At 35.2% G+C, this 22,795-nt stretch overlaps 1 protein-coding gene across 1 annotated transcript in view; it reads left to right on the top strand.

Annotated features, from left to right (window-relative positions):
• The window catches only part of LOC121426644 (rap guanine nucleotide exchange factor 4-like), a 33,766-nt gene extending 12,392 nt beyond the window's left edge, over positions 1-21,374 (top strand). Inside the window, exons 2-4 of the mRNA XM_041623014.1 lie at positions 1,885-2,027; positions 16,943-17,031; positions 21,129-21,374. Of these exons, the coding sequence (XP_041478948.1) occupies positions 1,885-2,027; positions 16,943-17,031; positions 21,129-21,374 (478 nt within the window). The remainder of the gene's footprint in view (positions 1-1,884; positions 2,028-16,942; positions 17,032-21,128) is intronic.
• Positions 21,375-22,795: the final 1,421 nt, after the last annotated feature.

Raw genomic sequence — 22,795 nt, forward strand, 5'->3', positions numbered from 1 at the left:
TGTGACGAAAACATAATCAAAATGATATCAACAACATCAACCTAAAGGAAAATATAGAACCTTCAGCAATAAAAAGTAACATAAAAGGATATAAATATTAAAATAGCGTAACAGAAAGTAAAACAATGTAATGTTTGATAATAAGAGAAGGAAAGAAGTAGAATAATATTATCAGATATGTGTTGATTTGCTTGCTAAAAGATTTACTGTCATTAATTGTTATAGTGTTGCTGGGCAAGGAATTGAAAAGTTTGGATGCATGATAGATTGTACTGTAATCTGACACTAAAAAAGACTACGATCAATTTCATCAAACTGGGAAGAATAATGATATTCAGATAAATGCTATTTTTGAAGAATTCATTCATCGTTGTAAAATGGCTAAATTTGATGGAGTTAAACATAGCTGGAAAAATAATTTGATATACATGATCACACTGCAAAAAGTGCAGCTTCAATAAATTAAGTTCCTTATATAAGAGGTAGCAAGGAAAGTGTATTGCTTTGTATCTACTGCGTCAATGATCACTTCCATTTATTTTACCCGATTGATTTTAAGGGACTGAATCATTCTGAGAATATTAATTTTGCCTCTTTTTCTACTAAGAGAAATCAATATTTCCAGAGAGAGTGAGAGAGAGAGAGAGAGAGGGAGAGAGAGAGAGAGTGTAATTGACTGCAATGTTTGCGTTTCATTTCAAAATTGCACTCAATTTCACCCATATTGATTGTGGGAGCTAAAAAGCACATATTGCAGTGTTTTATGTCAATAAATCACAATCTTTAGTTTGCCAAGATGTTCTTCCATCACCAAAGAATGAGAAAATGATTTGATTCATCTGATGAAATCCTAGGCTATTATTAGGAAAAAGTCAAGAAGTGGTGATGATAGACACCGCTTTGATAGTACTGTCACCGTCTACACACAATCCTTCTTTGTAGCAAACATTCATTCATCTTGTGTTTTCAAAGATCACGAGGGTGTTTCACAAAGATTTAAGAATGACTTATGGGGCCTTGTAAGAAACTTGCGATCAATTGCAAGTCTAGTTTTATTCCCAAAATCAAGCATATGCCGTGCAATGAATTACAAATTTGCGATTGATTGCTAATCTGCTCCATGAAACAAGGAGTGTAATCTAATATAGTTAAAATTGATCAATCAGTTGTAAAATTACAACAGAATATTTACAATTGATTGCAAATATTTTCTTGCAACACCCCCTTAGAGTCGCACTTAAATGCCTGTTGGTGTCTGGTATAAAAGGTATGACCGCATTGGTCAGATCATGCCAAGAGGATGCGCACAATAAAGTGTGACTCTACTTAAATCTTTGTGAAACACCCCCTGGCTTGGTAGCATTTAGGTTTACTGCTTACTCTTTTCCTGCATTATGCGACCAGGGCCCAGCAACATAAAAGATTTTGAACAATATTGAATTCACAATCAGTTGTGCTTTTGTAAAAGGATAGACTGACATTGGATGGGTAATTGCAACTATTATGTTACAGGTCCATGTATCCCTTACATGTATATTCATTCCCTTGCTTAGTTTAAATTTGTAATTAAAATCAATCAGATAATCATAGTATCAATTGTATTCTTTCATGATATGGGGCAGAGCAATTGTATAAATTGATTGTAAAAAGCGTACCATGTCTCTTTAAAATTGTTAAACATTTGTAAGTAAGTATGATGAAATTGATTAAGGTGAATGGCCATAATTTTATGTATGCTTAAAATATTTAGATGTTCGTCAGATGCATATACTCTCTTTTTGAAGTGCTTTGAATCTGTCCAGAACAGGAGCTTTCAAGTTTGTTTGTATCGTTATCATTTGATTGCAAATCATGTCTGTTTTTTTCCTCCTCTTTAATCTCCAGACCTGTTGACCGTACAGTAGAGGACATAGAGATCATCTACTCTCGCCTGTGCACATTGAAGGTGTTTAATCGTCTTCCTCCCGCGCTGATCCAACAGATCTGTCGATGCTCACAGTACGAAGATTTGGACAAGGAAGTAACATGTAAGTCTGAGGCCCATGTTCTGAAGTCAGGTTTAACTTAGACCATGGTCTAACTCTGTGCTAAAAATTATGGGAAGCCAAACGTTTCAAAATTTTGTTTACAGTGAATGCTTCTCATGTTTACTGTACTCTACTAATTCTGTAATGGTGAAGAAGACTGTCAAACTAATCCTTCTCAGGCAGTTGATAATGTTTTGGGGAGTCAAATGAGCTGATACATTGAACCTCTACTGTTAGATATTTATGTAACAACTGGCTTTCCATAGTTAAACCACAACTTAAAACCAGAGTTTAAGTTAATCCCGACTTCAGAATAAGGGCCTGAGTGATTAAATTCACTGGCTTCATTCAAACAGTTACATCATGAAGAACCTTAATTTGTAAGATAGTTCACCTGCTTTCAAATAAAATAGTGTTTCAGGCTAGCAGTCATGTAGGGAAACTGTCATACATTCAACCTTATCTGTAGATACCTGTAGATTTTCTTTTAAAGTGATCGAGGAAGGTAGGTGTATGTGGATCTTTCTGTATTGAGTTTTTGTGCATGTCCTGTACCTTGCCTTTAATTTTATGAAAGGAAAAATAAGTCTGTTCTCTTATGTGAACATTCCAATGATTTTCTATAAGTTTTCATTTATGATAATATTATGATGATAGTGGAATTACCTGAAATTCTGCAATATATACAAAAAAAATTTATCAGTATTAAAACGGATAATTGACTATTTTATCATGTCAGAATTCCTGGTTGTATGTAAGCTTCATTTTATGATCCAACAATTTTGGTATTGAGGACTATCAGCATGATTATTGTGTTTTTTTTCCTTCTGTATAAGTGAGTTGATTTTTTTTCATAGTTTGGCGAGTCCAGTAAATTTTGGAACTGAAGACTATTTTGATTCTTGATTTTCCACATCCACATCGACTCCATTTCATTTTCTGGTCTCACTGTAAATTTGTCAAGTTCTTGTCGCAATCTGGGTATAGTTTTTGATTCTCACATGACAATGTCGAATCACATTTCTTTTATTTGTAGATCAGTTCGCTACCAATTGCGAAATATTGGTTTTATTAGGAATTACTTGTCTCGACCGGCCACAGAAAAATTGGTTCACGCTTTAATTTCGTCCCGTCTTGATTTTGGAAATTCCCTATTGTTTAATCTACCCCAGAATCAGTTAGTGAAAGTTCAGAAACTTCAAAATGCTGCCGCTCGCATCGTTTCTCTATCCACCAGGCGCACTCACATTACTCCTATTTTAAGATCCTTACATTGGCTCCCTGTAAAACAGCGTAATATGTTCAAGATTTTGTTGTTAACTTTCCATTGTGTTCATGGCTCATCTCCCCAGTACCTTATTTCACTGATCAAAAGTTATACCCCTTCAAGATCCTTACGTTCCTCCCTTTCCAATTCTCTTGTTACCCCCAAAGTTTCCAAAACTTGGGGTGAAAGATCATTTGTTTACTCATCCTCGAAACAGTGCTTGACTTCTGAAACTTTCAAAAATTACCTCAAAACATTTCTGTTCAATTCTTCTTAATTTCTTTTATAATTTCCTAAAAAGCGCCTTGAGCACTCTACAGAGTGGATTTGGCGCGATATAAGTCTTAATTATTATTATTATTATTTCTGTTTCTTTTAATGATCATGAGGGATGAGACTATGTTAGGAAGAATGAGAAAGGAATGATTGATTTTATTTTTATAAGAAAATGCCTGGGCTGCGTCTTACAAAGAGTTGCAGTTGATCTAATCAATTGCAACTATGGAAAGCCAGCAAAGTCAACATATAAAATGCATTTTCGTTCAAAATTTGTTCTAGATATGAATGTAGATCCATAAATTCATTGATTTCTTGCCAATTTGGTGTGTTCTTTGTTTACAAAAGACATTTTACAAATTTTCTGTAGAAGAAATTATGATACTGATTGATTTCCATAGTTATGATCGATTGGATAGATCGTAATTCTTTGTATGATTGGGCCCAGATCATTATCTGAAGATTTTTTAAAAGATCATTATCCATGTTTGACACCCACTATTTGGAAGGAAATGATGTTGGGATGTGATATATCTTGGACCATTTCTTAATTGTGTTTGAGAAATCATTTTGTGGCCAGAAGATGTTATGGTCAGGTGTTTTCTGTTGTTAACAAAGATTCTGTAAGGTTCTAATGATCATAATTATTGTATTCACCTGTATGTGTCAACATCATTAACATTTGATCCAACTCGTTAACATTTCATCCATGGCACTAATGGCATGCTATCCTGCGTTTTAATTATCAAATAAAGGCGGTGTGGGGGGAAGGGGCCATCTAGAACTAGAAATAAATTACTTTGTTCTTTCTGCAGAGCTCTACTAATGACATATTTTTATTCTATATACACACTCTAAAAACATAAAGTAAAACTTTACCCTCATAGATAGAAAGGGAACATGCATGCCGTGTTTGCAGGGTATTTTTTGCGGGATTTACACAGATTGCCGATCGCCATGGTCGCCTTCCTAGTGAGATGGGGGTATAACACTGAAAATTTCATTTAAAAAATTGGATGAAAAATAAGAAATTTATCATGATATTTCAAAGTTTTGCTTAATTTCACAAAAAAATTATGCGTACATCCTGGTTGGTATGCAAATGAGAAGACTGATGACGTCATCCACTCACTATTTCTTTTGTATTTTATTATATGAAATAAGAAATATTCTAATTTTCTCCTCATTGTCAAGTGAAAACAACGATTAATTTTTCCCTGAACATGTGGAATTAGCATTGTTTAATAATATGGTTCAGTCAAGTTGGTCTTTATTCTCAAATCTGTAAAAAATTAAATATTGCATAATTAAAAAAATAAAAACAAAAGAAATAGCCAGTAAGGGCCATCATCGACTGTCTCATTTGCATGTCACTGAGTTGTGCATATCACTGGTTTGAGAAAAATAAACGAAACTTTAAAATGTCATAACTTTCTTAATTTCTATTAAAAAAAATTATAAAATGTTCAGTATTATGCTAGTTTGACTTTTCTCTCTTTATTCCACTCAACATTTTTTTCTGGGGTGGACTTGACCTTTAAGGGGTAATCTTGACGAGGGTAAAATTGCCAGTCACTTTCATGTATTAACGACGCTGTCCTAAACACTTAATTGTCAAATAAAAATACTTGGATGAATAGTTTACATCCCAGGAGTTATCTTGAAAGCATTTTGAACAGACATAAATTTTGGCTCTGTTGGCTTTCCATAGTTGTGGTTGGTCGGATCGATTTCAACCGTTTGTGTAACAGGGCCCTTATTGCTAAGCTAATTCAGCATATATGTAGTTACCATTAATGTGCAGTAACCTAAATACGCAAGTACGTAACATAGCAAATTGGTTTGGATAAAGCTATATTAGGCCTACTTTGATGATTATTATATCTGAAGGATGGGGTCACGATTGAAAATCAATCATATGAGAGACGACGTTGTGGGTTATCTTGACCTCGTTTATTTCATGATCAGAATTCAGCTTCATTGGCTGGAGCATTTCCGTCTTATCCAGTGGTTGACAAAGGTCTTCTCTGCTTGTAGTGTAGAGAAGAATAAAAAGCTAAACGTAAAGGATTCCTTGATGCAGGCATGCATGTGCATGTATTCAGCACATTTGAAATTTAATTCTTTCTTTCCCAAAGGGAAACAAAATTATTAAATTCAAAACTTTCATTTTTCGATGATGTTTTATTTTTGTAGTAAAATGCAGAAAATCTACAACAAAATTTAAAGCTACTGTTGATGCAAGAAGGCTTAGATTATTTGAGTAAAATCAAATTCTGATTGTTGATTGTAGATTATATTTCTAATTTATTATGTTTATATCTGTTTTAATTTAAGATTAAATTTTTGAAAAAATAATTGATTATTGGAAAAAATAAAGTATTTTAATCCTAATTCTATCTCTGACCTACAGCTGCATCTGCCTCCCCCACCAATATGCATTTCTACCCATCTGTCAACACTGTCTCATTTTCAGCGTATTATATAGCTGTTATTGTTATGGAATAAAATGGGCTGTCAACTCGGCTCATCCCTCATTAAAAATCTGATTTTTCATGTGGCTAATAAGATGTGTGCAGGGCTACCAAGTCTCATGCATTGTGCGTGAGACTCACGCATCTCACGATCTCACGCATGGCACCCATTTTTCTCACGCATCCGGACCCGACAGAAAAAAAAGAGAAAAAGTAGCATTATTCACTAGATTATACGCACTGGCCGACCGCCTTCGCACACCGTCACGTCTACCCCGGCACATGAGACGAATCGAGAGTGCAGTCAGCGCACAGCTAGTACATGATACGATGAATGCGTGCGTGCATCGCATGGATTTTCGAAACGTACAAGTGTAAGTACTGGCTGCGCGTGAGCAGAGACGCCGAGTCATGAAAATCTCATGCATTACATTTTTTTGAACTTGGCATCTCTGTGTGTGTCACTTCTGAGACTTCATCTCTGCCCAACAGCAGGCATATTTTGAGTAATAATGACTCTTGAAAATTAATTATTAAACCCAAAATTATATTCAGTTTTCATGCTACAACATACATGTAGTTACTGCGGTCTTGTAAAGCATATCGCAGGAAGCATCGTTACAGAAAATTTTGAGTGTGTGAAAAAAATGTGTTCCATAGGTGAGAAAAGAGAATTTTGAGTATTTTAAAGAATTCATTAAGAAAATAAACTGCCTGTGTTAGTGAAAATAGAAGTGGTTGTATATTGCTTAAAATTACAAGAAAAAATGCTTACAAGTGCTTTTTCATAAGTGTACTTTGTCATCAGTAACATTGTTAAGGACCACATTCATGAGCTATCCTGTCAGTTTATTTTCTTACTCTATTCTCAGGAAAATTAATCAATCAATCAGTCAGTCAGAAATGAAATAAACCTCAATAAATTCACAACAAGCCACAAAATAATGATGTTTCTAATAAAATGTCAACTATATGTACTCATAACTGCAACCATATGCTTTGTGAGCTGGCAACATATCCCTGTAAGATTCTTTCCACAACTTGAGAGGATAGAGCGTAATGCTGGATATACTCAAAGAGTTGGTCATTATATTCTAGCTTGGAAAACTGACCGGACCTTTGTAGAAATGGATATAAAATAGCTTTTCCCCTGGGACCTTGGGATAGATTGCCAATCCAAAATTGCTCATGGCGACATCCTCTCACACACAGAAAGACACACAGACCCACTCACTCCCTCAACTCATATATTTTGGGATTCTTGCGATTTCCAATAAAAATGCACAATTCTGCCCAATAGCCACCTGTAGGTGTGTTGATTTGATCGACCTTCGCATATTGAAGTATTGACTAGACCATCATGTAACTCCCAAACATTGCCTGGCAGCATTTAAAGGCCAAGTCCACCCCAGAAAAATGTTGATTTGAATCAATAGAGGAAACATCAGACAATCTTCAGCATTGTGCTTTTCTGATTTTTCTCTATTTATTCAAATCAACATTTTTCTGAGGTGGACTTGACCTTTAAGGTAACTTCAAGGTAAATTCAAGGTACAGTAACTAAAAATGGAATGGAGGTCAAATCCTAGTTACACAGTAAAAATATTATACAATGCTGTTTGTTTACTATGTGTTGTAGTAGTTGTTTAATAGTTTAAACAACCATGCTTTTATTTATTAAGTATCACAAATTAAACTTTAGTGTAAAAGTGTTTGTTTAAACAGCTACTGTAAGTTTCTTGTAAGCAGTATTGTATCAAAATTTTTAAACAGCGCTTTTACGGCGTATGATTTATATCATAACTCTGTGACCAGAGCTCCCGGGGGGGCCACTTACATTGACGAGTGGATACCATGCGCGACCAAAAAAACACGTAAAAAGGATGTCTTTTTCACGATAGGGCACGTTACGTACGTAACGTGATAAGGGTGTCAAAAACACAAAAATAATGAAAAAAGGGTATCTATTTCGCTAGGAAAATTACGTGTTTAGGGTCAAATTTGCGGGGATGATAAAACAAAATTAAAATGTTTTATAAAGGATGTCCTTTTTGCGCCAACACTTCGTGTTTAGAGTCCGATTTGCGCGAGGTGTAGAAGGTGGGGTCGTACTAAACCAAAAAAGGTAAAGCCCACGACCGAAGGACCCGTAACAATAAAACATTCCTGTACTTGTTTAGGGGTTCATTTCAGGGAATATTTGCCAAGAGTATCGTTTTGTTTCCAATACTTGTTTAGGGTAGGGTTTCACACGCCAATACTTGTTAAGGGTTGCATTTTCAGAATATGAAAATTACGTGTTTAGGGTGCTTTTCGAGACCCCATGGTCGCGCATGGTATCCACTCGTGAATGGAAGTGGCCCCCCCCCGGGCCAAAGCTGTAGACAAGCTTTAAATCAAAACAAAGTATAAAGCATCAGAAAGCTGGAGATTGATTCCTTATCGGTGCTTTCCCCATGAGCGATACAGCATGAGTAGGAGACAGATTGGTGTGCTCATTGCTCCTGGGGTCTCTGCAACTTATCTTATCGATTTCCTGCATGGGGTGGAAAAAAATCTTACTAGGTGGTTTCAGACCGTCTCGAAGTTTGTCATTTCCAGGTATTTTCTGATCGGGAAATTTACCCGATCAGAAAATACCAGGTAATATTGGCAATGTGAAAGCAAATTATGCGTAATATCCCCGAAAGAAAATTCTCACTAAATAGTAGGTACTTTGCAAAATTACGAGAACTTTTGCGGGGATTTTTCCAAGGTCGCAGGTATTTTGGAATGTGAAAGCAATTTACGGGAACTTTTAGCCAAGTATGTAGTTGGGTGCGGGCGCTGTGGTTGGCTGCTGATCTAGTGGTTTGAATCTTGCGCCTTGTCTGCTTATCAGACCATACTGCGCATGCTCCTAACTTCAGAAATTTATCCCGAAGGATATGTTTCGGGGCGGTGTGAATACAGGAATAATTAATGGGTATTTTTTAACCTAAAAAAGTTCTCGTAATTTAACAGGGATTCTTATGATCGAGGCGGTTTGAAACCACCTTGTGATTCACTTTATCTAATCAGTGATTTGTATTCATATAATCATTAAGCTCCCCTGCAGCTACTCACTCCAATCATTCCTTTATCTATCGCTTCCATAACAGGGCATTATAATTTTCTTTTCGCATTGTATCAATTTTATGAAACAATTTTTCAGAAAGGGATATATCTGTCATGTTGTGAGAATTTTTTTTTTAAACAAAGTTATTGTTTTTTCGTAATCCTTACTGTAATTTGGCTAATCTTGTGTGTCCTTCAGTTTGTTTGAAGCAGCTTTTCTCCGTAGTTTTCCACTCAATGGAGCTGGAATTTTTTCTGAACATGGTTAAATTGTTCACAGATTGTCATGAGGGGGGTTGTTTGTGGTATTTTGGTCGCATTATTTAAAGTTTTTTTTACAATTTGTAGCTTTTTGGCATTCCTTTTCGCAGCCCTGAGTATAGCTTCGAAGTTCCCAGTCCCTTTTACCTCTCTCGGGTCAGCGAAATACAAAGCACCCATGCATGCCCCGGCCCGCTGAGGATACCGCTACACACGTCACTTGCACTTGTACTCTATGCAGCAGCAGTAATCGCAAACGCGTAACACAACTCACAAGCGATGTGTATTTCTTGCGATGGTACATGTTGCAAAACTTCATCACAAAGGTTTTATCTCCCGATTTCTTTGACATACAAACAATTTGATTCTCACTTCACTGTCACCTGCTTGCTGATCAGGTGAGAATGAAGTGAGAATATTATTTATAGGCCTGGAATCTATGTCAACATCAGTGAAATCGGGAGATAAAACCTTCATGATGAATCTTTGAGAATTCTTGATAATTAGGTCAATTAGGTCAATCCAATGACCTACCTACCCAGTTTCCTTAAAACATCCTTTATATTTAATCCTGTATTTTAACGGATTCAGCTACCTGCTACTCAACGCTCCAAAATCAAACTGTGCCAGTGCTCTGTTGTACACAGTTCAGTGCATGGTTAGTATTTTGATGTAAAATGTAATATTTATATTGAATGATTGATGCCGCAGTAAATCTAAATTCCAACATATGATGAAGTTGTTTGGTTGAGTCAGATAATCAACTCAGTGCTAAGTTCCAAAACCCAAAATTGAAATTGTCTTAAATAGATTTCCTATTAACCCTTTTATTTACACGCAAATTTGATCAGATTTTCTTCTGCAAATTGGCAACACTGGCACTTTTTTTCTTTTTTTGCTACACACATTCAATAAAATTAATGTCTCTAAAATTCATTTACAAATAAATTAACTATATTTAAGCATTATGTTTGCCAATTCATATGTAAAACTTTATTTCTGTGTGATTAACAAAATACAATTCGTTCTATTAAACATAAAAACCTGTGAGGTAAAGTAAGAGTTTGAACACTTTATATATACACTATTACAATTACAACTACTACTTTTAATAATAATAACAATGATACTATTATTACTACTTTTTTTTTTTTTGGGGGGGCGGGCGAAAATATGTTTTGCCCCCCACTTTTTTTGTTTTGGGGGGCGACTGCCCAGCCCCCACCCCCACTTCCGGCGCCTATATGCTGGGGGGTAAGGGTCTAGATCTAATGTTTCTGCCCAGTTTCATTAAAACATCGTTTATATTTAATGCTGTATTTTAACAGATTCAGCTACCTGCCACTCAATGCTCCAAGGCCAAGCTGTGCCAGTGCTCTGTTGCACACAGTTCAGTGCATGATTAGTATTTTGACGTAAGACATAATATTTATATTGAATGATTAATGCCGCAGTAAATCTAAATTCCAACATGTGATGAAGTTGTTTGGTTGAGTCTGATAATCAACTCAGTGCTAAGTTCCAAAACCCAAAATTAAAAATTTCTTAATAGATTTGCTATTAACCCTTTTATTTAAGGGCAAATTTGATCAGATTTTCTTCGGAACATTGGTAACACTGGCATTTTCTTTCTTTGCTACACACATTCAACAAAATTAATGTCTCTAAAATTCATTTACAAATATAAATGAACTATATTTAGTATTATGTTCGCCGATTCATATGTTAAACTTTATTTCTGTGTGATTAAAAAAATACTAATGTAGTGTGATCGTAATAAACAATACTGGTAAAATGATTTTAAAGACTGTCTCACTCATTTTATCACCCCCCCTTCTCTCACTCTCACTTCTTTTCGACATCCTGCCATACTTATATATGTTTGCCCCTTATATGATTGAGCAACCTTTAATTTAAAAAGTACAAACAGCCGCAGTCTAATATACATTGTAAGGTACATGTGCAATGTACTTACATATTTATTTCTGACCCAATACATGTAATCATAACATTTCTATATCACAATAATTGCCTCTTGACTGCTTACTGAATACACCGTGTTCTAATACATTTTTCCATTTTATAGTTAGATTTGGATTTCACTCTGTAATGATTATTGAAGTTCTTCCTCCAGTTCAACCCAAGATGCTTAACTTAATTGAACCTCCTATCTATATTGAAAGAGAAGTCTGCTATGAATCAGTTGTCTAAATATATTTCATCAATAAACTGCTTGGCTTTCAGTGTGAATAGGCAGTCTAGCTGTACATACAAGATTGTCACCCCCTCCCCCCCACACACTTTGATAAAGAAAAATGACTAGCTCCTACCCCCTGTGCTGCCACGGGTAATTGCTGCAAATAGTTAATAAAAAGTATTATCTACATCTGAAATACTGATTGGACTGGTTTTGAAAGCATTAAAATATAAAGGAAACTACAAAATTAATGATCTAATCAAATATTACATACCTTTTCAGTGTACCTAAGAGTTTAATAGTTTCTTTTTTTAATTGAAATCTTATTCATTTTGAAAATAATCAAGGACATTCTGTTACTTATGTTAAACTAAATGCCCCTCTGTATGCGGGGGGGGGGGGGGGGGGGGGAGGACAGATGGCAGTTGCCCCCCAAATTTTTTTCTCAAGAAATATGTACCAAAATTTGAAAAACTTACAAAATTCTTAACAAATGTGTACCAAATCTTTCAATTTCACTTTAGAAAATACAAATGCACTCCCAAGACAAGCTCTGTCACTCTCCCTCGCTTTTTGGTTTCTTTAAAATATTTTACATGCCTTAATTATCCTCCTTCGGGACAATTTCTATGTATGGCCATGCCCTCTTATAAAGTATCTTTAAGAATGTAAAGTAGATTGTTAATATAGAGCATTCAGTATGCTTCTAAAACATACATGTATGGATTCATAGGTGATACAAATTGTTTTATAAATTAAAGCTTGAAGCTCCCGCCATGATCATTGTTCCATCTTTTTTTATTAGCAATTGTTGATTTCCCATGTGGGATAATCAATAGACAGATTCCCTTGGATCTTGACTCTTGGGTTAGCGTCAAGGTAATTTTCCTTATATATGTTCCTGCATTTATGTATTCTACTTATACAGGCCGAATGCAGGCGTTTTTATGTGTTAAGTTATTGCTTCCTCACTTTTTTCAAATGCCCACAGTACTTCTGATCCCAAACATTAAATTTTTCAAATCAGATCCTTTTTACTTTGGGATGCAATATACAGTGCATCCCACAAAAAGGAAGCATGTTTTAAGAGATAGATTTCACAATAATTAAACATGTTTTTTTTTTACTATGAATTTTAATTTATGGTAAGAGTGGAATCTCATCTTTGATTTGAGACCAACAGCTTAGAGAATCATTTATGCATGGCAGATTACAAACAATAAATGTTGAGGCCTATCAGAAACAATTTGCACAGGAAATCACAAAATTGACAACCAAAAAAAAAATAGAAACAAAGGTCCTTGACAGGTCATAAAGGACATTTCGGCACCAGCAAAGAAATTGACAAGCAAAAAAAAAAGAAAGGAGGGGGCCCTGGTGACTCGTCAGGGGGGCATCCCCCCTGCCCCCCATAGGTACGCTAGTGTTGTCGTATCACGAACTAATCTTGTCCAATTTTTCTGCGCAACCTGACATACAAATTTCAAACTCGTCTTACTCATTAATGCTTGAAGTGTTTGTCACTTATAAAGTATCAAACTGTAGAGGTATAATTGAATTGCAAGGTGATATAAGTGAAATATCATAATTAATTTGCCTTTGATTGAAGAGAAAATATGTGGGAATCCCGGTTTCCTTTTTTTCTGGGACTTACCGTATTTATACTGAATGAGATTTTTCTGGAAGAATTTGAATAAAAAGGGATATCGTGAAATGATAAAAAAATGAGAGTTGAAAGTGCATGGTCATGTAGTACATGGCTAGCTGTGGCACAGAATCCCAAGCACATTGATAGATGTGTTCTTTATTTAGCTTCACTTCAAGGAAAAATAATCCCTTAATACCGAGGCAGAGTTGATACTTGATATTGATAAACTCTGTTATGTTATGTCTTAAAAGGAGAATAGAGGGTAATGGAATGGACAACAACATCATACTCAAGAGAGATAGAAGATGCAACATGGGAGCAAAGATCGAAGTAGATGAATTTTTATTATTGTTATCATTAAACAGTAAAAACACTTAACCTGGTATACAATATTATCGTTTAAAAGTATAAACAACCATGCTGAATTAAAAATATTACTAATCAAACTGCATGTGTATAAGATACTGTGGGTGAACTGTATAAACAAATCAAAGAGAATTATGGTAAATCTGTACTCCAACATCATGGGAAAAATATAGGTCTTGAGAGAATGTGGAGGTTTAGAATGATCGTTCAAGATTTGTCGCTCATTACTCGCGAGATGGTGAAAACACCTGACTTCCAGCTTGGGGTTCCCAGAATGATTCATCTTCTCATTTCCATTCCCCGGGCAGCCTCCTCCATAACAACAATACACAAGAATAAGATATCTCCATCCAATTTGGAAGGAGATCACTTCTAGGCCCCGTCGTACAAAGAGTGACGATTGATCTGATCAATCGCAACTATGGACAGCCAGCAACGTCAACATCTATTATGCATGTTCAAAATATTTTCTAGCTATGATGTATACTCATGCATTCATTGTTTTCTTGATAATTCACTGCGCTTCTCTTTGCATACAGAGGACATTGTGCAAATTTTTCGTAGAAAAATATAATGACACCGATTGATTTCCATAGAGTTACGATTGATCAGATCAATCGTAGCTCTTTGTAAGATGGAGCCCCGTTGCTCTGTGATGAGCGTACCGGATGTGATTTAGCATCTTCTGGCTGTTGAAGTGTGATAGGGTCAATAGATGTCATACTGGCCCAGAGGCAGAACATGCAGTTATAGGAGAGACTGAGAAAGATTTTTTTTTTTTGGGGGGGAGGGGTTGGTTATCTCGCCAAAAAATAATAAATCTATGATTTTCCAATGGGCTCTTGATATGATTTATTTTATAAAATGAATGAGGGATGATAGCTCAGTTTTGGATTCCAGTGAAGCAAGTTCGATTCCACTAGGTGTGCTGGTTTGTGCACTTGAAAATTACCAGGTCCCTTGGAGAGGACCTTTGGCCTTCAGTCCTCTGGTTGTTTGCTATCAAGCATGCTTTCTTAATAGCAATCGGGTAAAAAATCTCCATACTCAAATAGTTTACATGTTTAGTTAGGGGTCATGTAAAAACAATAAAGTTGAGTGCCCCCCATTTCTAATGTTCTTATTTCATTCACATATAGATCTGAGATACCATTCCCAATTTCCACTTTCAACAACATTATCACGTAATTTTTTTAAAATATTTCTTTCCTTTTAAAAGTGTAGAGATCTATGAGAAATTATGTTTAACTTGGTCTTCTTGCAAGCCCTGTTTGTCAATTTTCATTTAGATTTTAGCCATTTGATGGATAGCTCATTGAGGGACCTTGAACGTTCAATTGTCTTTCATTCCTGCTAATTGATATTAAAAGCTTTCAATTATAATTACTTTGTTTTTCCATACGAATGCCTATGGCCATTATGATAATGAATTTCCCATACGATAGTACACGATATTATTAACGAGTAGGCTATAGACAGTCTTTTATGTACAGGTACCTAAATCTGGAATATGTTGTATGAGTTGATGATGCTTTGATATGATTTTTATTTGATTTTATCACATGGAGACTTAATTGTTTATTTTTTCAGTCCTGATTTAAACCAGTTGTGTAATGATCAATTTTTTTTGAAGGGGCCAGACATGGCATATGTGGTAAAACTATAAGACATACACACGTGCAAATAGACAGGGTGTATGACTTTTGAATGTCTAAAACAACACCCTAAAGTTTAGTCAGTGTCGAACTGCTAAAGTGAAGAAATAAGCACTTTAATTCTTAGACTGCAAGGACAGAACATTACAGAAATAAACAAGATGTTTGATTTTGGAATTTCCAAACAGATTTTTTTTGTTAATTTTGATTTTGTTTATGCTGCATTGTATGTATCTGCTCAACTTATACACGCATAATCTCTCATTAGAGTAGACTGGTATTCTTAATTAGAAGTTAATTGACAGATCCATGTTCTTAATTAGAAAAAAGTGCAAACTGGAGGTTATACAATAGGTGGTTTCAGACCGCCTCGAAGTTCGTCAGTTCCAGGTATTCTCTGATCGGGAAATTTACCCCGATCAGAAAATACCAGGTATTTTGGAAATGTGAAAGCGAACTACGCGTAATTTCCCCGAAAGAAAATTCCCACTAAATAGTAGGTACTTGGCAAAATTACGAGAACTTTTGCGGGGATTTTTCCAAGGTCGCAGGTATTTTGGCAATGTGAAAGCAATTTACAGGAACTTTTAGCCCAGCGTGTCGTTGGGCGTTGTTGGGCGCGGGAGCTGTGGGTGGCTGCTGGGCTAGTGATTTTGAATCTTGCATCTTGCTTGCTTATCAGACCATAATGGGCATGCTCGTAACTTCAGGAACTTATCCCAAAGGGTATGTTTCAGGGCGGTGTGAATGCAGGAATAATTAATGGGTATTTTTATTTAGTCTAAAAAAGTTCTCGTAATTTAACGGGGATTCTTGTGATCGAGGCGGTTTGAAACCACCTATTGAGATGATAGAGCTGAAGTATGGCCATTCATTAGCATGACTCTACCACCTGTCAGTGGATGGTGGGGGGGGGGGCGGAGCACACCTTGCATTTGGGTTATGGTATGGTGTAAAGATGACAGAGGTAATGGTTGCAGAGGTAAAACCTACCTACCTTCTAATACCTACCAACATCTGTCTGTCTATCTATCTATCTATCCATCCATCCATCCATCCATCCATCCATCCATCCATCCACCCATCCATCCATCCACATCTACCCATCCATCCACCCATCCATCCACATCCACCCATCCATCCATCTGTGTGTCTATGTGTCTGTCTGTGTCTGTCTGTTTGTCCGTCCATCCATCCATCATCCTAATTCATTTATATCACTAATTCTTTCTACCCCTTATTTCTTAAAAAAATATATTTTTCTATTTTTTTAAACCTCTTTACACACATATTCCTTGGAATCTTTGCCTGCACCTATTCTTTATAATTTGATATTGCATATATTTTTATCAAATAAAGGTTATGATTTGGGGGAAATCTGTGAAAAATAATTTAGTTTACATGGCTGTAGAATTGTAATGGGGCAGGTTATGATGCTAAATCTGTTTGGTATGAAGTAACTAACATCAATGTTCCTTGTCAGTTTTTTTTCATTAGATTGTTTTATGGATGGCATACTTGATATTGAAGATAAAGATGGGGGAGATATATAGAGTAGAATATAAAAATTCGGAAAGAGACAAATTCAAATGTACTGATATTACTATAAATAAAAATAAATGCTACTAAAAGTATTATGTATGATACTGATAAATGCTTGTTTATATTTTCACAGTATTCAGGCAAGGTGATCTTGGAATAAACTGGTATGCAGTCCTTAGTGGAAGCTTGGAAGTACAAGTCAGGGAAACCTCTAACAATAAGGTAGGTTTGTGATCTTTTGAGAATTATCTCTCTTCTCTGTTTGTGATATTCCAAATTGACACATATAATGTATGAACAATTTTATGAAAAATTATATAATGTATGAAAAATTTTATCCCCTGGTGTTTTTCTACCAAAAACACCAAGAGATCAAATGAAAATCAAACAACAGGTAAATTTTATAAGTGATAACCATTGTCAAATATCCAATTTGAATGTTTAGGTAAAAATCTAATAGAAAACAAGAAAAAGGATATTTCAATTCTCATTGCTACTTTAATAATAATAATAATAATAATAATGATAATAATAATAATAATAATAATAATGATAGAAATAATACTAATACTAATGATAATAATTATAATAATAATAATGATAATAATATAAGTATGATAAGTAAACCCCCAGTAAAATAGGATATTTTTATGATGCAACTATGTCCACCTTGTTAGGTGCTCAAAGCAGTCCTGTATTAACCTGGTTAAGTTAGGCAACCGATTCCAGCGTTCACAGCTTTTGAGGGCTTACTTTCTCCCAGCACCCATTTATCTCACCTTGGTTGAGTGCAGCACATTAAAATTTTTTGTGGATTATGCCATGACTAGGATTTAAACCCATAGCCAGCTGTTTCAAAGACTGGAGGACAATGTTCCATTGGTTATATGTTCAATTGTGTAATGCAGACAAGCATACCAAGGGCAATTTACTTTTTTTTATTCCAGGAAAAGAAAAGGGTGTGCTTTCAAAAAGCAGTTATAGGTCCTCTTCTTAATCTCTTAAACAAGATAAGATAGTTATTTAATCATCATTATCACCATATCACTGTTAAGAGAGCTTTCCCATGGACTTGCTAAGCTTCATTATTTTTGCATTAGCCCCTGTGCATGGTTGGACCCATCCTATTTGATACCAATGATCCACTCCTGATGCCCTCCCTGTTACCATAGAGCAACATCCACCCTTTTTGTATGATGAGTGGGTATGGTTCAATCTGCCTGTATGATACTCTTAGATTATCAGGGCTGTTTTAGAGCTTATCCCATCAGCAAAACAAGTAAGAGTCTCATCTGGAATCCGACTCATCAAATTGACTCAAGCCGTTATGGAAACATCGATTGGAGGTCGGGCTCGCATCGTTACCGGTTGCCGTGGAGATTACAGCAGGGTAGATTTCTAAATCAATGGTGATGGGATAACCAGTGGATCAATGCACCCTATTTCTCTTTTTTTTAGAGAGTGAAAGTTAGCCTTATCTGCATCTCCTTGTGTTGGATTTGTTAGGTCTTGGGTGTCTGATCCCCAATCCCATCAGCAATTAGGTGTGCATATCAGTCGAATAACATTTCAGGTATTTCAAAGTACAAAGAAGACTTTGAAATTGAGGTTGTGTGATGATGGCATCTCTCCTTTCTTCATTTTTACAGCTCTGTAATTCTTTCTTTTTAAGTATACGTCTGTGGCTATCATTTTCTATTTCAACTTCATTGTTATCATTTTCTTTTTCTCTCATTCTCCTTTTTTCATCTCTCACTTCTATCTTTTTTCTCTCTCTCCCCCCAACTTTCCTCTTTCTCTTTCTGTCTCGCTCTTGCTCTTTTTTCTGTATATTTATCTTTCTTTCTGTCTTCTATCTCTTTCTCCTCTTTTGATCCGTTCTGTCATTCTCTTTCAATCTCGCTGTCTTTTTCTCCATATTCAAACTTGCCATGCCTCTGTCTCTCTTTCCTATGTTTCTCCTTTTTTCTTTCTTTCTCTTTATGTCTTTCTCTGTCTCCCTCCCCCTCTCTCAAAATCCCTCCCTCTGTCATTCTCTCTCTCTTATTCTCTTCAATCTACCTGTCCTTTTCTCCAAACTTGCCATGCTTCAGCGATTGATCCCACTTGTGTTTGGAGAGGTAGATTTTCTATGCCACTTGATGTTTATACCTCAAGAGTTTGCTTGAGAGTCCCACACACACCGCGATAGTATGATGCCCTGCCCCCTTTCACATCCAAGATTTAATCTTATCATGAAATGCCCCATTCTGACACAAAGTGTTTCATTGTACATTTGATATCAATAATTGAATGCACATAAATGATCAAAATGATTTATCAGAAAACTTAGTTGACAATCGATTGTAGACTTCTAACAATTTGCAAAGATATCGCAGAATTTATTGATCCAAATTTCTTCCTCATCTGCTATTTGAAGATGCCAAAATATCCGGAATATGAGGATAATTGTATTTTCCATACGCGACTCACCTGAATCACATGAGCCTTAATTATGGTAATTAATATCCTTGTGCTTTCAAGCAAAAAGATGTAAAACATTGTTTCCTTTTTTACATGAATTCAGTAAATCTGTCATCAAGACCATTTCCAATCATCAAACATTGCATTTTGTCATTCATTTGTAGTCTTCAAGGGATTGAGGTAAAAAAAATGTTTCAATTCCTTGGGTTTGCTTTTAGCACACTGGTTTACTTTTGAGTGGTTGTAGTGCTTTAAGGAAGTATAGCATACACTCTAGATTTCAAGCATTTTGAATAATTCAGCTGTGAATAGTGACTAGTGATTTTTTTCAATCTTAGGGAGTGACTTTTAAATGTAAAAAGATTTAATTTAAAATCTATTAGTTTTAATTTTGAAATCCACAACTAAATCTTATGTTTGGTTAGTCACTGTTCACATTCCATCTGGATTAATTTTAAATCCTTGGAACTTGCAGTGCAACATTAACAATAGAAAAAAATAAGGACAAGATATTAACAAAAAGTGCCATTAATACAGGTACATTTGATGTGATGGAAATATCTTGATGTGAAATGGTCTTGAAAAAGTATTTTGTAAATCTTAAAAAGAATTGAAATGTGTAGCTTTATTAATTCACATGGTTTAACTTAAAATCTAAATCTGATATTCGGCTAGTCACTCTTCAGAGTTGATTTGGATATATTTTAAATTCTTGGAATTAAAGTGTTACATCAACAATAGAAAAAGAAAAAAGTAACAAAAAATATCAGTATACAAATCATTAATAAAAGCATGTCATAAATACATTTTGTGTGATTTAAATCTCTAATGTGAAATGGTCTTGGATCATCCCCAAGGGTTTATACATGTATCTTATACTCTTTTCCCTTTACTAGGAAACCGGAGCTGATTGTTTTCACAAACCATATTATTACATGCAGCTGCCGAGTGCTCTCTCTCCTCTTTATTCAATTTTCAAGAATATGTTTTGAGAGGAAATGGCAAATAATTTAGTGACAGCGGGCAGTGGCGTATTCATCAGTTGGCCAGCTGGTATAATGTTATGTTATGCTTTGTTCTCAGTGTGGATCTAGTCTAGATATGAACGTGGTAGACAAAGTTTATTCTACATGTATATCACACTTACACACAGAATTTCCACAGTTCTACGAATGGGGTAAAGGAAAAGAGAATAATTGAAAGAGAATGGAAAGGGAAATAACATTTGATGGTTATTTATCATTTTTAAGCTGAGAATGATCGACCCCCCCCTTTAGTAGGGATATTTGACTGAAAATTCATTTCTGGCAACCTTTTTGTGGGTTTTGCCATGCCGGGTAACATTACCTCCCTATTCTGAAAAGTCATTTTTTTTTGCTCAACGCAACAATTTAGAATGCAGTTTTATGCTTTATTTTGGACCCTGGAAAAGTGTTTCCATCGACATATCGCTCTATGACAGATAAAGTGTTACTTTATGAACTGGAATGGTGATTATTAATGCTGTTAAATCATAGATTTCAAACACAGATGGCATATATTTAAACCATACTGGTTTATGTAAATTTAAAAAATTAATGTATTGACTTTTGTTTTGTTTGGGTATTGTTCTAAAAGCCTCAAAACATAAATGTTTCTTTTGTTGTAACATTGAAGTATATCTCAAGAGCCTGTAACATTGATTTTTTTTAAATTTCATTTCTTTCATGTGTTTCACCACGTGTGATGACAGATGACGAGTAAAAGATGAAAAACAAATTTCCCACTAATTCAGGTTCAAACTACTCTAAAATAATGAAATTTGAAAGGTTTTTTGAATGTCGTATGATTTCAATTTGTCATTTTCTTTTCATTAGGAGGCAGTTACGATCTGTAAGCTTGGTCCTGGTGCTATGTTCGGTGAATCGGTTCTTGACGATACTCCTCATCAGGCTACGGTCGTTACCAAGGAAACATGTGAATTGATCAGAATTGAACAACCAGATATCAGATATCTGTGGGAGGTAAGTTGTAGGAAATGTAGTCGGATGATTTGCATAGTGTCGACTCAGGCCCTGTCTTACAAAGAGTTACGATTGATCCGGTCAATCTCAACCAAATAGGAATCCATCACTATCATAATTTTTCTCACAGAAAATTTGCACATGGTCCTGTGCAAATGAATGTGATTGCACAGGATTTTCTAAATAAATGTATGAACATACATCATATCTCGACAATAGGTGGAACAAATATGCTCTTTAGATGTTGATGATGCTGGCTTTAGATGTTGATGTTGCTGGCTTTCCATGGTTGATTGGATCAATCGCAATTCTTTGTAAGACGGGGCGCGTGGAAGATTGAGTGATTTATTAGTTTGTTGGCGGTTGGTTATTTGGTTTAAAGAATTGTGGCTTGATTGACTGAATGATTGATTTTAATAGAATTAGAATGTTACTGATAGAAACGGATTACTGCAAGAAATTTCTGTCTATGTTTGCTAAAAGGTTGTTAACAAAATTGTAACTAGTGACAGTTTGAAAAACATGTTCTTTAGGTAAACAGAAGGCTGCTATTAAAAGTAAATACATATTCAAAATTTCAAAATTCAAATTGTTTTATTCTCTCAGTAAAACCTTTACATAAAAAAGAAGTATATTCATATAAAATAAATAATACAAAGTTAAAATACATGTATTACAAATTGGTGTAAAATATGGATGAGATCACACAATTAGACACAATCGGTACATACAAACTGTTGTTGATGCAACTATAGATAATATTTGTTAATTAGAGATTGTATGATACTAGTATTCATTTGTATTCAGATCTTTCATTCAAGAGTTACAGTGCTTACGGTACTCTAAAAAACAATTTATCACCTAGATTTGCCAGTGTTTGATGAAACGATATTGTGTTATGAAATTGAACAAGACTTATTGAGGTATAGAAGATTAGATATGTACATCTTTGATTGGAGAGAACACTCTAACTTGCAGGGATTTATAAATAATCTGGGTGGACAGTAGTTAGGGGCAAAATGATTTCTGGATTTAGTTCTATTCCTTAAGATTAAAATTTAAATCTCAAAGGATTTACATTCAATTCTCAACAGATTGATTTTGGGGATTGAAAGTAAATCCAGGATTTCATTGCTACCTAATGCCAGTCCACCTAGATTTATTTTTGATCTCTGCAAATAAGTATGAAGTGACAGAGAGAGAAGGGGGGGAGACAGTTTGAAATAGAGAGAGAAATATTCAGGTTTAATGATATATAGAGGGAGAGTGTGTTAGGGAGAGGGACAGTTTAAAGGATAGTGTGAGAGAGAGAGGTGGGATGATAGGAAATAGAAAGGACAGCGGCCAGGTGAAATGAAACAAGGACTCAAATTGTTATCCCGTCCGTTGAAAACCTCTTTAGTCGGGCTCACGCCTATGTAACTTGAGCTAAGCCGTTGCTATTTGCTTGTTCTAATGTTACATGCTCATTTGCTACTCTGGATTTAAAATCTTCAAAACAGATGTGAAATTGTTTTCAG

The sequence above is a fragment of the Lytechinus variegatus genome, chromosome 13 (assembly GCF_018143015.1).
Source record: "Lytechinus variegatus isolate NC3 chromosome 13, Lvar_3.0, whole genome shotgun sequence".
NCBI lineage: Eukaryota > Metazoa > Echinodermata > Echinoidea > Temnopleuroida > Toxopneustidae > Lytechinus > Lytechinus variegatus.